Source organism: Microcebus murinus, chromosome 16 (genome assembly GCF_040939455.1).
Source record: "Microcebus murinus isolate Inina chromosome 16, M.murinus_Inina_mat1.0, whole genome shotgun sequence".
In the NCBI taxonomy this organism is placed as follows: domain Eukaryota; kingdom Metazoa; phylum Chordata; class Mammalia; order Primates; family Cheirogaleidae; genus Microcebus; species Microcebus murinus.
Genome location: NC_134119.1, coordinates 191,708 through 205,820, shown reverse-complemented (window position 1 = coordinate 205,820; position 14,113 = coordinate 191,708). Strand labels below are relative to the sequence as shown.

Below are 14,113 nucleotides of genomic sequence, written 5' to 3'. Positions count from 1 at the left end.
CAATGCCGAGAAGATTGGCATTGGCAACTCCACAGGAACTGCTCAGCTGTGTGGGTGCTGGGGGCCTGGCTGATGCTCAGGCGTGGCTCTGGGGCCCAGCCGTGGCAGAGATGCGCTTGGTGTGTCTCCACGCCACAGACAGACCTGGGTTCCACCAGTCTCTGCCTCTTGACCTCGGTTTCTCCTTTGGGGCTCATGCTCTCATGGGAAGGCCAGGTGTAGTAAGGGTTAATGAGCTCACGCCCCTGCAGGCTCAGTGCGCAGTAGGCACGGGGCACACGGTGAGGTGAGCGCTGTGCCAGCTCCGTGTCGGATCCGGGCTTCCCGCCTGCTGTGTACCAGGCTCAGATCTGCCAAAAGCGCAGGGGGCGCTGCCTTGGGCCTGCTCAGCCGCCCCGGGGAGCCGGCTGCGGGCCAATCTGCCCAGGCTGTCTCTCAGTGCGAGATGGGTCTCACGTCTCTGTGTGTGGCTCCCGAGTCTCTGTCCTCATGTCTGAGTCTGCGTGTCCTCGTGCGTGTCTGTCCCTGTGTCTGAGTCTCCGTGGACCTGTGGCTGCCTCTGTCCCCGAGTCCCTGTCCGGGTCTGCGGTTCTGAGCCTCGCTGCCCGTCTCCGTACATGTGCCTTGGTCCCGTGTCTGTCCCCATCCAGTGTGGGGCCCTGGGCGAGGTGACACACCCTCCCTGCGGGCCCCCTCCTCCAGCCAGCAGAGCCCCTCCCCCTCCGGAGCCGCAGCCTCCTCCCCTCCCCCAGCTCTGGCTGCCGCTCACTTGGCTGCTGCGTCTGGTCTGGTCTGGCGTCTGCAGAGGAGAAGGAGCCACCGCCTGCCGCCGCGCCCACACCATCCAGACCCTTGCAGGTCCTGGGCTGAGGCCAGCGGCCCCTGCCACACCCGCTCTGCCCCTGCCCTGCCGCCGGCTGCAGTGGGCCGGGTGCCGTGGCCCCAGCCCGCAAGGAGGTTGCAGAGGTAAGGGCCTGAGGGTGCCTGCGGCTGCCTGGGCTGGGCTGGGAGGCGCAGGGGGACCATGTCGTTCCCCGTTCTGTCTCAGGGACCTCCGGCTGCGTCTGTCTCTCTTGTGTCTGCAGGCGCATGGAGGCCGTTTGGGCATCTCCGTGTTTGCGTGTGGGCACACATGTGTCCCTGCATCCCTATGCCTGTGAGCACACGAGCAGCCATGTGTCCGGGAGTCCTTGTGGGTGGACACGTGTCCCCATGTGTAGCCACAGTCACGCAGCCTGTGTGTGAGTCTGTAAGCCGACTGAGATCATGTCCTTGTGGGTGCTGGTGCGTCTCTGTGTTTTATGTGTCCGTGTGTGTGTGCACGCATGTCCTCAGGTCTCCGTGTGCTCCTGCGTGTGCACCTGTATGTGCCTGTGTACCTAGGTGTCCGTGCTGCCTGGGGTGTCTGTGTTCCTGTTGGGCTGCGTGTGCTTGTTCCAGGCCTCGGCCGGGTGTGTGTCTGGTACTGCAGTCACCTGTCTGCGATCTGTCCCAGGTGCCGTGCCCGGCGCTTTGCAGGACAGCGGCATGGAGTCCCTCTTCCCCGCCCCGTTCTGGGAGGTCCTCTACGGTGGCCACCTTCAGGACAACCTGTCCCTGCTGAACCCCAACCACAGCCTGCTGCCGCCCCATCTGCTGCTCAACGCCAGCCACGGCGCCTTCCTGCCGCTCGGGCTCAAGGTCACCATCGTGGGGCTGTACCTGGCCGTGTGTGTTGGGGGGCTGCTGGGGAACTGCCTCGTCATGTATGTCATCCTCAGGTAGGCTGCTTGGGGAACTGAGGCAGGGGGCTGCTCTGGATGGGCCTGAGCGGGTGGTGGTTTCCTGTTCCCTGTCCAGGGGGTGGGGTCAGCCCTGGGTCCCTGGACGCTCAGCTCCCCAGGGAGGGGCCTGGTGAGGGAGAGGGGAGCACAGGGGAGCACAGGGAGCACAGGGAGCACAGGGAGCACAGGGGAGCACAGGGAGCACAGGGAGCACAGGGGAGCACAGAGGAGCACAGGGAGCACAGAGGAGCACAGGGGAGCACAGGGAGCACAGGGGAGCACAGGGGAGCACAGGGAGCACAGGGAGCACAGGGGAGCACAGGGAGCACAGGGAGCATAGGGGAGCACAGGGGAGCACAGAGGAGCACAGGGAGCACAGGGGAGCACAGGGAGCACAGGAAGCACAGGGAGCACAGGGAGCATAGGGGAGCACAGGGAGCACAGAGGAGCACAGGGAGCACAGGGAGCACAGGGAGCACAGGGGAGCACAGGGAGCACAGGGGAGCACAGGGAGCACAGGGAGCACAGGGAGCATAGGGGAGCACAGGGAGCACAGGGGAGCACAGGGAGCACAGGGGAGCACAGGGAGCACAGGGAGCATAGGGGAGCACAGGGAGCACAGGGGAGCACAGGGAGCACAGGGGAGCACAGGGAGCACAGGGAGCACAGGGAGCACAGGGGAGCACAGGGAGCACAGGGAGCACAGGGGAGCACAGGGAGCACAGGGAGCACAGGGGAGCACAGGGGAGCACAGGGAGCACAGGGGAGCACAGGGAGCACAGGGAGCATAGGGGAGCACAGGGAGCACAGGGGAGCACAGGGAGCACAGGGGAGCACAGGGAGCACAGGGAGCACAGGGAGCACAGGGGAGCACAGGGAGCACAGGGAGCACAGGGGAGCACGGGGAGCACAGGGAGCACAGGGGAGCACAGGGAGCACAGGGAGCACAGGGGAGCACGGGGAGCACAGGGGAGCACAGGGGAGCACAGGGAGCACAGGGGAACACGGGGAGCACGGGGAGCACAGGGGAGCATAGGGAGCACAGGGGAGCACAGAGAGCACAGGGGAGCACAGAGAGCACAGGGGAGCACGGGGAGCATGGGGAGCACAGGGGAGCCCAGGGAGCACATGGGAGCGGCCTGCCCTGCCTCTCTGGGTCCCTCCCAGGCGAGGTGTGTCTGCCTGAGCCCTGGTTTGAGCTGCGGGCCACTCCATGCTGAGCTGTCTGTGGGGATGACCTTGTGAGCTCTCCAGTGACCCCACAAGACCCCCGTTCCTCAGGTGGGCAGAGGGAGGCACCAGGGCAGGTGCGGGTTGGTTCTGAAGCCCCTTCTCTCCTCCACGGCTCAGTCTGTGATCTGCTGGTGCTCAGAGCAGAGAAAATCATGGGGCCGAAGGGAGGGCGACCAGCTCCCGGAAGGTGGGCGGGGACAGCCGGTGGGGGGACAGTGGGGGGACAGCATGGGGGGACAGTGTGGGGGGACAGCGTGGGGAGACAGTGTGGGGGGACAGCGTGGGGGTACAGTGTGGGAGGACAGTGTGGGGGGATAGTGGGACAGTGGGGGACACAGAATGGGGGGACAGTGGGGGACACAGCATGGGGGGACAGTGAGGGACATGGCATGGGGGGACAGTGGGGGACACAGCATGGGGGGACAGTGTGGGGAGACAGTGTGGGGGGACAGTGTGGGGGGACAGCATGGGGGGACAGCATGGGAGGACAGCATGACTGGACAGCATGACGGGAGAGTATGGGGGGACAGCATGGGGGGACAGTGTGGGGGGCATTGAGGGGGACAGCATGGGGGGACAGTGTGGGGGGAAAGCTTGGGGTGAAAGTGTGGGGGGACAGTGTGGGAGGACAGCGTGGGGACACAGCATGGCAGGACAGCATGGGGGGACAGTGTGGGGGGACAGCATGGGGGGGACACAGCGTGGGGGGACAGCATGGCAGGACAGCGTGGGGGGACAGCATGGCAGGACAGCATGGGGGGACAGCGTGGGGGGACAGCATGGCAGGACAGCGTGGGGGGACAGCATGGCAGAAAAGTGTGGGGGGACAGCATGGGGGGACAGCATGGCAGGACAGCATGGGGGGACAGCGTGGGGGCACAGCATGGCAGGACAGCGTGGGGGAACAGCATGGTGGGACAGTGGGAGACAGCGTGGGGACACAGCGTGGCGGGACAGCATGGGGGACAGCATGGGGGGACAGCATGGCAGGACAGCGTGGGGGGACAGCGTGGGGGGACAGCGTGGGGACACAGCATGGCAGGACAGTGTGGGGGGACAGCATGGCGGGACAGCATGGGGGGACAGTGTGGTGGGACAGTGGGGGACAGTGTGGGGACACAGCATGGCAGGACAGTGTGGGGGGACAGCATGGCGGGACAGCATGGGGGGACAGCGTGGGGGACACAGCATAGGGGGACAGTGGGGGACACAGCATGGCAGGACAGCGTGGGGGACAGCATTGGGGGACAGCATGGCGGGACAGCGTTGGGGGACAGTGTGGGGGGACAGCGTGGGGGGACAGCATGACGGGACAGCATGATGGGAGAGTGTGGAGGGACAGCATGGGGGGACAGTGTGGGGGGCATTGAGGGGGACAGCATGGGGGGACAGCATGGGGGGACAGTGTGGGGACACAGTGTGGGGGCATTGAGGGGACAGCATGGGGGGACAGCAAGGGGGGACATTGAGGGGACAGCATGGGGGACAGCATCAGGGGACAGCAAGGGGGGACATTGAGGGGACAGCATGGGGGGACATCATGAGGGGACAGCATGGGGGACATTGAGGGGGCAGCAAGGGGGGACAGCAATGGGGGACAGCAAGGGGGGACATTGAATGGACAGCATGGGGGGATAGCATCAGGGGACAGCAAGGGGGGACATTGAGGGGACAGCATGGGGGGACATCATGAGGGGACAGCATGGGGGACACTGAGGGGACAGCATGGGAGGACATTGGGGGGACAGCATAGGGGGACATTAGACAACATGGGGGATGACATGGGGGACAGCATGGGGAACATTGAGTGGGACAGCATGGGGGGACATTGAGGGGGACAGCATAGGGGACATTGAGGGGGACAGCATGGGGGGACATTGAGGGGGACAGCATGGGGGGACATTGAGGGGACAGCATGGGGGGACATTGAAGGGACAGCATGGGGGACATTGAGGGGGACAGCATGGGGGACATTGAGGGGACAGCATGGGGGATAGCATGGGGGACATTGAGGGGAAAGCATGGGGGGACATTGAGGGGGACAGCATGGGGGGACATTGAGGGGACAGCATGGGGGGACATTGAAGGGACAGCATGGGTGACATTGAGGGGGACAGCATGGGGGACATTGAGGGGACAGCATGGGGGATAGCATGAGGGACATTGAGGGGAAAGCATGGGGGGACATTGAGGGGACTGCAAGGGGGACCATGGGGGGACATTGAGGGGACAGCATGGGGGGACATTGAGGGGACAGCATGGGGGAACAGAGTGGGGGACAGCATGGGGGGACATTGAGGGGACAGCATGGGGGAACAGAGTCGGGGGACAGTATGGGGACAGTGTGGGGGAACAGGGTGGGAGGACATTGAGGGGGACAGCAAGAGAGGAAAGAGTGGAAGGACAGCATAGGGCAGATGCTGAAGGGGACATTGAGGGGAGCACAGTGGGGGGACATTGAGGGGACAGCATGGGGGGACATTGTGGGGGAGATAGGGTGGGGGAATAGGGTGGAGGGACATTGAGCGGGACAGGGTAGAGGGACAGCGTGGTGGGGACAGTGTGTGGAGTGACAGGACCCTTCCCATGGAATGTGCATTGGGCACATAGAGGACAGAGGTGACCCAGGCAGAAAGGGAGGGTTTTATGGGCAGAGGAAACGAGGGACCCCACCCATCCAGATAAGAGAGAACTGAAGGGGCTGGGGCGGCAGGTGGAGTTTTGCATGGCAGGCCAGGAGACGGTTCTTACGTAGTAGGGCGCCGTGGGAGGTGCCCAGGCGAGAACATGGCACGGCAAGAATTAAGTTTCTTACTGATCCAGGGTGTGTCCTGAGGAAAGTGCTCAGAGCTCTAAAGAAAGTGGTTCCTCCTTATAACCTCAAAGGCCCCAACCAGGGGTGTCAGGGTAGGAACGGTGTTGGGGAGGCAGGGCAGGGAAGTGGGGGTGTCCAGGCCCTGCCTCCCCAACCCCATCCTCTGAGTGTCTCTGAGAAAACCTTGTTCCCTTCTGGCCCTTGTTTTTCTCATCTGGAATGTGGAAGGTGGATCACATAACCACATGCATGTGCATGTGTGTGTACATGTGTGTGTGATGCATGGTCAGACAACAGGGTGGGAAGGGCAGCTGCCTCCTCCCCAGTGCCAATCCCCATGGGAGGATTCTGGGGAGACTCTTCCATGATCCACCTGCCCCTTTGTGGCTGGAGGGTGTGTCATGGGTCAGAAGTACAGCAACCTGAGGAGGTCCGTGTGTCTTGACCACCCTTCCTGTTGTCAGTGCTTCCCTTCTCTGTCTCTCCTCTGCAGTGGGGCTTAAAATTCTCAGAGCCACTTCCTGGATTAAAGCAAACAGGGAGGGTCATCTTGCCCATCAGATCCCCAGAGAGAATGATGCTCAGGAACTGCCAGCCACATTGGCCCGAGAGGCAGCACACGTTGTCTTTGAGCCAGCGGACTGGGGTGGAGTCCCTGGAGTCCGGCACACCTGGTTCTGAGCCCTGCTCTGCTTCTTACTGGCCCTAAGGTCTTAAAGAAGCAACTTAGATCCTCAGTTCCCTCCTTGATAGAGTAGGGATCAGTACGGCATTTTTGTAAGTCTTAAGTGAGATAAAATCCATGTGAAGACCTTGGCACAGGTATCTGCCATGATCATTTTCATTATTGCTGTTTGGTTGTAATTGAGGCCTTTTTGTGCTTATTCATAATTCCTCTCTAAGAGGCAGAACTAAACCCCAGATGGAAATCTGGCAGCTAAACTGATATAGAATATTGTTATCTCTGGAGCTGCTGCCACCACCATCATCATCACCACTATCATCCCCATCACCATCATCATCATCACCACCACCACCATCACCATCATCATCACCACTATCATCACCATCACCATCATCATCATCACCACCACCATCATCACCATCATCATCATCACCATCACCACCATCACCATCACCATCACCATCATCATCATCACCACCACCATCATCACCATCATCATCATCACCATCACCACCATCGCCATCACCATCATCACCACCACCATCATCACCATCATCATCATCACCATCACCACCATCACCACCATCACCATCAACATCATCATCACCATTACCACCATCATCATCACCATCATCACCATCACCATCATCATTATCACCACCACCATCATCACCATCATCACCATCACCACCATCATCATCATCACCATCACCATCACCATCACCACCATCATCACCATCACCACCATCATCATCATCACCATCACCATCACCATCACCACCATCATCACCATCACTATCATCATATCATCATCACCATCACCATCATCATCACCACCATCACCATCACCACCATCATCATCATCTGTCACCACCACTGCCACCACCATCACCATCATAATTCCCCCCTCTAATAATACAATAATTAATTAATTCAATAAAAAATTATTAATCACCTACAACTTTCCCAGCTCTGTTCTAGGTACTTGGATACACTCAGACCCCATTAGCCTCCCTCCTGTCCCTGTCACCATCTTCTGTCTCCATTACTGGATAGCAGTGTGGACGGGGAAGGCCTTTTTTTTTTTTCGTTTTGAGACAGAGTCTCACTCTGTTGCCCGGGCTAGAGTGCCCTGGCGTCAGCCTAGCTCACAGCAACCTCCAACTCCTGGGCTCAAGCGATCCTTCTGCCTCAGCCTCCCGAGTAGCTGGGACTACAGGCATGCGCCACCATGCCTGGCTAATTTTTTCTATATATTTTTTAGTTGGCCAATTAATTTCTTCCTATGTTTAGTAGAGATGGGGGGGTCTCACTTTTGCTCAGGCTGGTTTCGAACTCCTGACCTTGAGAGATCCTCCCATGTCGGCCTCCCAGAGTGCTAGGATTACAGGCGTGAGCCACTGGGCCCGGCCGGGGAAGGCCTTCGATATGCTCTTATGACTCCGGAGCCCTCAGAAACCTCTGGCAGCTGGAGGGTCAGCATTTGAGTCTACGAGGGGTTTTGGGGGAGACTCAAAAGGGAGGACAGTTCTTTCTCTTCTTATTCTACCCCTTTGCTCCTGTGCAGAGTCCATGTGTGCTCCAGTACCCCACATGCCCCCGCTGTTCAAAGCAGACCAGTCTTTAAGGTTGCAACCCTTTTGTGTGTGTCAGAATCACTCAAGGAGCTTGTCACAGTGTTTGATTCCAGGCTCCATCCCCTGAGGTGACTCAGTGGGTCTCCGTTTGGGTCCAGGAGCCTACCGTCCTACCAGCCCCTTGGGGACATGGATGTTGAGGGACTCAGAGATGGTGCCCCTCGTTGGGGGCCAAAGAGATGAACCCCTTGCCCTTTGCTGCCAGGTCCAGCCAGGGTGGCCAAACAAAGCCCTCTCCTCCCTGTCCTCTGCAGGCACACCAAGATGAAGACAGCCACCAACATCTACATCTTTAACCTGGCCCTGGCAGACACCCTGGTCTTGCTGACGCTGCCTTTCCAGGGCACAGACATCCTCCTGGGCTTCTGGCCATTTGGGAATGCCCTGTGCAAGACGGTCATTGCCATCGACTACTACAACATGTTCACCAGCACCTTCACGCTGACCGCCATGAGCGTGGACCGCTACGTAGCCATCTGCCACCCCATCCGCGCCCTTGATGTCCGGACGTCCAGCAAAGCCCAGGCCGTGAACGTGGCCATCTGGGCCCTGGCCTCCGTGGTCGGCGTCCCCGTTGCCATCATGGGCTCGGCACAGGTGGAGGACGAAGGTTGGTGGGCGGCTCCCCTCCCCGTGCCAGGCTCCCTGTGCTTCCGGGGGCTCTTCTGAGCCGCCTGCCCTCCCTGTCTCCTGGGGCCCGCTCTGACCCGTCTCTCTTCTTGCAGAGATCGAGTGCCTGGTGGAGATCCCCACCCCGCAGGACTACTGGGGGCCCGTGTTCGCCGTCTGCATCTTCCTCTTCTCCTTCATCATCCCCGTGCTCATCATCTCCGTCTGCTACAGCCTCATGATCCGGCGGCTGCGTGGCGTGCGGCTGCTCTCGGGCTCCCGCGAGAAGGACCGGAACCTGCGGCGCATCACGCGGCTGGTGCTGGTGGTGGTGGCCGTGTTTGTGGGCTGCTGGACGCCCGTGCAGGTCTTCGTGCTGGTCCAGGGGCTGGGCGTTCAGCCGGGCAGCGAGACCGCCGTGGCCATTCTGCGTTTCTGCACCGCCCTGGGCTACGTCAACAGCTGCCTCAACCCCGTCCTCTACGCCTTCCTGGACGAGAACTTCAAGGCCTGCTTCCGAAAGTTCTGCTGCGCGTCTGCCCTGCGCCGGGAAACGCAGGTGTCTGACCGCGTGCGCAGCGTTGCCAAGGATGTGGCCCTGGCCTGCAAGACCTCCGAGACTGTACCGCGGCCGGCATGACTAGGCGTGGACCTGCCCATGGCGCCTGTCAGCCCACAGAGCCCGTCGACGCCCAACACGGAGCTCACGCAGGTCACTGCCCTCTAGGCTGACGCAGCCTGAGCCCTCAGACCAGAGCCTTGAGTGGGCTTTCTTCCCCTTTGGCCCAGGGACACTCGGTCCCGTGACATCACGGGACAGGCCACGGCATGAGGGCTGCCTCCGCGGCCCCGGTCAGATTAAAGCTGCCCCCCCCCCCCGTGCAGGGCTGGGGGGCACATGGAGCATCCATTGCCCTGGTGGGCGTGCCCGGCTGGAGCCCATGCACTTGCTTTCTCCAGACTCTCTCTGGCCTCTCCCCTTGTGGAGTCTGTGGACCTACGTCCTCTGGACGGGACACCCGCGGGTGTGACGGCAACTGTGCGGCCGTGTGCAGCCACGTGCCGGGCACTGCGTGCACAGCGGGGCTCTGGCAGCCTTGGGCCCTGTGGTCTCTGCTCAGGGCAGCTGACAGGCTTGGCGCCGCCCAGGACGTGCGTCGGGCAGCGTTTCTTTGGGGTGGGACTTGCCCTGAGGTTGGAGCTGCCACCTGCCTGCCCTGACCCCACCTGTGCAGCCAGGGTTGCCTACGGAGGGTGTCCTGGTGGCTGGAGGCCCTGGCGGGCCCGGGCAGCTGCTTCTCTGAGCGTTCTCCGTGCGCTGGGGGCCGTGGGCGTGTTCTCGCCTGTGTCTCAGCACGGCTGCCGCCTGACTGCTCGCGCCCAGCCTCCGCCTGGCTCTGGGCCTGACGCCCACCTCCCTGCAGGACTCCAGCAACCCTTTCCGGAAATGCGACGGGCTGCCATCCTCGGCCTGTCCTGTGAACTCCGCTTCTGCATGTGCAGGATGCGGCCCAGGAGGAAGGCGCTGCTCCCTCACGCACGAGGTGGACGCCCTGCATTCCCAGTCGTGGCCGTTCTGTCTGAGGCAAGGCAGGGAACATTCCCTGGGGATCCCCACGTCCTCCCAGGACTCCACCACAGCCCCTCCTTTGCTTGAAACCAGAGCTCGGCGGCGGTGCTGGGCTGTGCGGGAGGATTTCCCGGCGTGACCACCTGCTTCATCGCACCCCTCGGGGAGTCTCTGGGTAAGGCCTGAGCTTGCTGCCAAGTCAGAGGACGGCTTTGCACACAGAGCCGGTGCCAGGGACGGGCCTGCAGGCCTTGCTCGAGCCACGCTGGGGCTACAGGATCACTGTGGGGCCGTCTCTGCACCTTGGGATGCCCAGGGACTCACCTTACCTGGTCTGCAGATGGAAGCTGCAGGTTGGTGTCCCTTCCTGCAGACGAACTATTGACATATCTGCAACATTGAAAAGACTCTGTTGTTTTTTTTTTTTTACTGAGACCTTGGCCAGGTGACCTTAGGCACCTGCAAAAAGCAGAAGCGCTGGCTAACTCAGCCGCAGGGCCTGGGCTGGCTCCTGCCTCAGAGAACTGTGGTCCTGGGGATTGTTCCTGGGGAGGCTGGGCTCTCCCCGATGCCTGTGCTAGGAGGCTCTGAGGGCAGGAGCTGGCTGGCTGCGCTGTTTTCTTGCCAAGGCTAAAAATTCGTGAATCTGTGCTGGTGTGGTGTGCATCTTCGTGTATTTATGCATGCAGCAAGTCTCATCTCCCATGCACGTGGCCAGCCCTGCACCTGTCTCTGCGGCAATGACGGGGAGCCCTGACACCTGCTCGCTGGCCGGGGCTCTTCTTTCTGCATGAGCTTCTGAGTCCTGCCACGAGGTGGTTGTTGGCCTGTGGGTGGGAGGGGCTTTCGGGTATGGGTCAAGGATCCTCCTACCTACTCCGCTGTGCTCTCAACAGGCCGGGTTCTGCCTTAGTGGGGGGGTCACCCAGGATGCCCAAGCCTGGGAGAGTGAGTCTGGTTCACGGTGTATTGGCAGGGGCTGCTGCCTTTGCTTCAGCACAAATAGTTTCTCCTTCAACAACCAACTGCTGCACCTCTCTCTTGCCTCCCGTGGAGAGAGGGTCCTCTGGACCGGTGGGTAGATGCCTCTCCCACCGGGGCGGCAGGGATTTCTTCCTTCCCTCTCAGCCCAAGCCCACTCCTGCCACGTCCCTGGAGCAGGTCTGAGGACAGTCTTGGCGGAGCATGAGCAGAGTGGCCCCTCGGAGGCTGAGCCTTCCCCGGCTCCGCCTGGGCCCAGCTCTGCCCAGGTTGTCGGAGGGGCTCGGGTGGGGCGGGGTGAGAGTGCTCCGGTCGAAGTGCTCATCTCCAGGGCTGGTTTTGTGCAAGTTTTAAGGATGAGCACTATCTTATCCCGGCTCCCGTAACAAGACTCCGCAGACCAGGCGGCTTATAAACAGCAGGCATTTATTCCCACAGCTCTGGAGGCTGGAAGCCCCATCGGGGTGTCCGTGGGGTCAGCTTCTGGCGGGGGCTGTCCCCGACCCCACGCAGGAGGCCGAGGGTCCACCCTCCTGCCCCGATCCCCCAAGGCCCCACTCCTCATCCCTCACATTAGGGGTCAGGGTTTCAACACAGACTTGGGGGGACAGAGAGGCCGTAAGACACAGCGCTGCGCAAACACATGTTAGCATTGAGGAGGCATTCGGGAGGGTGGACAGGCCCCACGGTGCAGGGGACGCGGTGACCTGGCCAAGGAGGCCCGGTCTGGGGTCCTGGGCTGCTGACCCTCCTCCACCGTGGGGGGTCCGGGGCCAACACCACAGCTGGCGTCTGCCAGGAGCCAGGTCTGGCAGGGGCGAGGGGCCGCAGGAAGGGTGGGGGTTCTCCAGGACTGTGCCCCCTCTTCCTCCCCTGCCTCCCCTCTGCCTGCACCCCCTCCCCTGCTGCTGGGCTTGGTCAAGTCCTTCGACTTCTCTGAGCCTCAGTTTCCTCCTCTGGGCAAAGGGGACTGTGGAGCCTTCCTTGTGGGGCCGTGGGGAGAGGCTGGCGGGGTCCTGAGGGCTCAGGGGTCCCACCCCACCTCAGGAAACCTGGGGTCACCAGTTGCTTTGGACTCTGCCCACCAGGGGGCGCAGTAGGCCCGCGCAGGCCCAGCTGAGGGTCCCAGAGGGGACGGCAGTGAGGTTTGGGGTCTGGAAGCCTGGACCAGGCTCTCCCAGAGCTGGGGGCAGGGCAGGGTGAGCCCCTCAGTGTGGGCCCCTTCCCCGGGCCCCACCAGTCTCAGGCAGTCCTGGTGCAGGGCGCAGACCCTGGGGAGGGCTTGCCTCTCCCTCCCTCTTGGCTGGCTGTGGCTCCCTAGTCCCTGGGTCTTGCTGGGCCCTGGGGGAGGGCCCCTCTGTCCTTGGCTGTGCCTGACCTCTCCTGGTCCCCAGGGGAAGACACTGGGCTCCCTTGCTGGGCGTGGGTGGGGCGGGTCTGGTTCTTAGAGGAAGCCTGGGCGCACCTTACCTGGTGTGGAGGTGGGGCGGGCAGGGGCACTGGCCCTGCCTCTTGCCTGGCCTGGTGCCCCTCCCTGCTCCTCAAGCCCCCCCACCTCCTCTCCACCTCCCTTGTTGGCACCTCCTCAAGCCTCACACCTGGCTCCCCGTTCGAGCTGGGCCCGGCGCCTGGGAAGCGCAGGCCAGAGTCTGAGCGTCTCCTCGAGGAGCTCTTAGGGACTGAGAGGAGCTCTTAGGGACTGAGCGGAGGCGGACGTGGTAATTAGGCTTGAGGTGTGACTGCAGACGCTGAGGAGAGACAACGGCTCCAGGAACGGCGCGTTCCCTGGCTCCGCGTGGCGTGGCGACTTGCTCCTAACGAGCACCATGCGGTGGAGGGGACGCGGGTGACCCTGAGACTCCGTCACCAACGGCCTTGAGGCTCCTCCGGGCCCTCTGGGACCTCGCGGCCACCGTGCGTGGGGAGGGGACTTGGGTGACCCCGAGACTCCGTCACCAACGGCCTTGAGGCTCCTCTGGGCCCTCTGGGACCTCGCGGCCACCGTGCGTGGGGAGGGCCGAGGCCTCCCGCGGGAATCGCGCCGGGGACGCCGTCTGGCAAGCAGCTCCTCCAGTCCCTGCCCAGCCCTTGGGTGACCAGAGTCTTGGCCAATGTCTCGACTGAAGTCTCACGAGAGACCCTGAGCCAGAACCGCCCGAACAAGCCATTTCAAAAGCCCTGGCCCACAGAGGCTGTGAAATAATAAACGTCGTTTGAAGCTGCTTAGTTTTGGAGGAATTTGTTAAGCAGCCATAGGCTGAGCAGTTCTGTGTCCGCAGGCAGGGCCCCCTGGCCTGCAGTGGGGGGTGGGCAGGTGGGCGGTCCCCCCGGGGCAGGTGGGCGGTCTCCTCGGGGCAGGGCACTCGTGGGGTGGTAACTGGCGGGTCCTGCATGCCAGCTGGGTGGACTGGTCAGTGCTCTGGGTCATGAGAGCGGAAACCATTCCGGGCAACTCACCACCACACAGCAAGGCTGGGGCCAGCCCAGAGCTGGGACTGAGGGGGTCTGGCCACGGCGCACCTGCGTGGTCTTCCAGGACCTGCCTCTGGCCTCTCCCACCCACAGTCAGGGGTCTCCGAGCAGCCTGCTCCGCAGAACCCTCCACCTGGGCTTTCAGCTCACAGCTCCTGCTGGCTGAGTCCAGGCCAGGCCACACCTGGGAGGAAGGAGTCAGGGTGACAGATGGCATGGGGCATGAAGGGGCGGACGGGCCCCTGGGGAAGGGTGGCCTTGCTTCCTCGCGGTGGCTTTCATGGTTTCGTTCTACATGTGCATCCTCAGCCTTTGCAGCCACAGGACAGCAGTCCCAGCATTGCAGCC

General features: G+C 62.2%; 1 protein-coding gene across 2 annotated transcripts; it reads left to right on the top strand.

Annotated features, from left to right (window-relative positions):
* Positions 1-319: 319 nt before the first annotated feature.
* Positions 320-13,509, top strand: OPRL1 (opioid related nociceptin receptor 1). Of its 2 annotated transcripts, none has more exons than XM_012773040.3 (4): positions 320-966; positions 1,496-1,760; positions 8,388-8,743; positions 8,859-13,509. In XM_012773040.3, the coding sequence occupies exons 1-4, from the start codon at positions 618-620 to the stop codon at positions 9,380-9,382; spliced, it is 1,494 nt and encodes a 497-aa protein (XP_012628494.2). In that variant the 5' UTR covers positions 320-617; the 3' UTR covers positions 9,383-13,509. The 2 variants fall into 2 exon arrangements, with proteins under 2 accessions (XP_012628494.2, XP_020137502.1); XM_020281913.2 differs by lacking the exon at positions 320-966 and adding an exon at positions 6,717-6,744 and having other exon boundaries at positions 1,611-1,760.
* Positions 13,510-14,113: the final 604 nt, after the last annotated feature.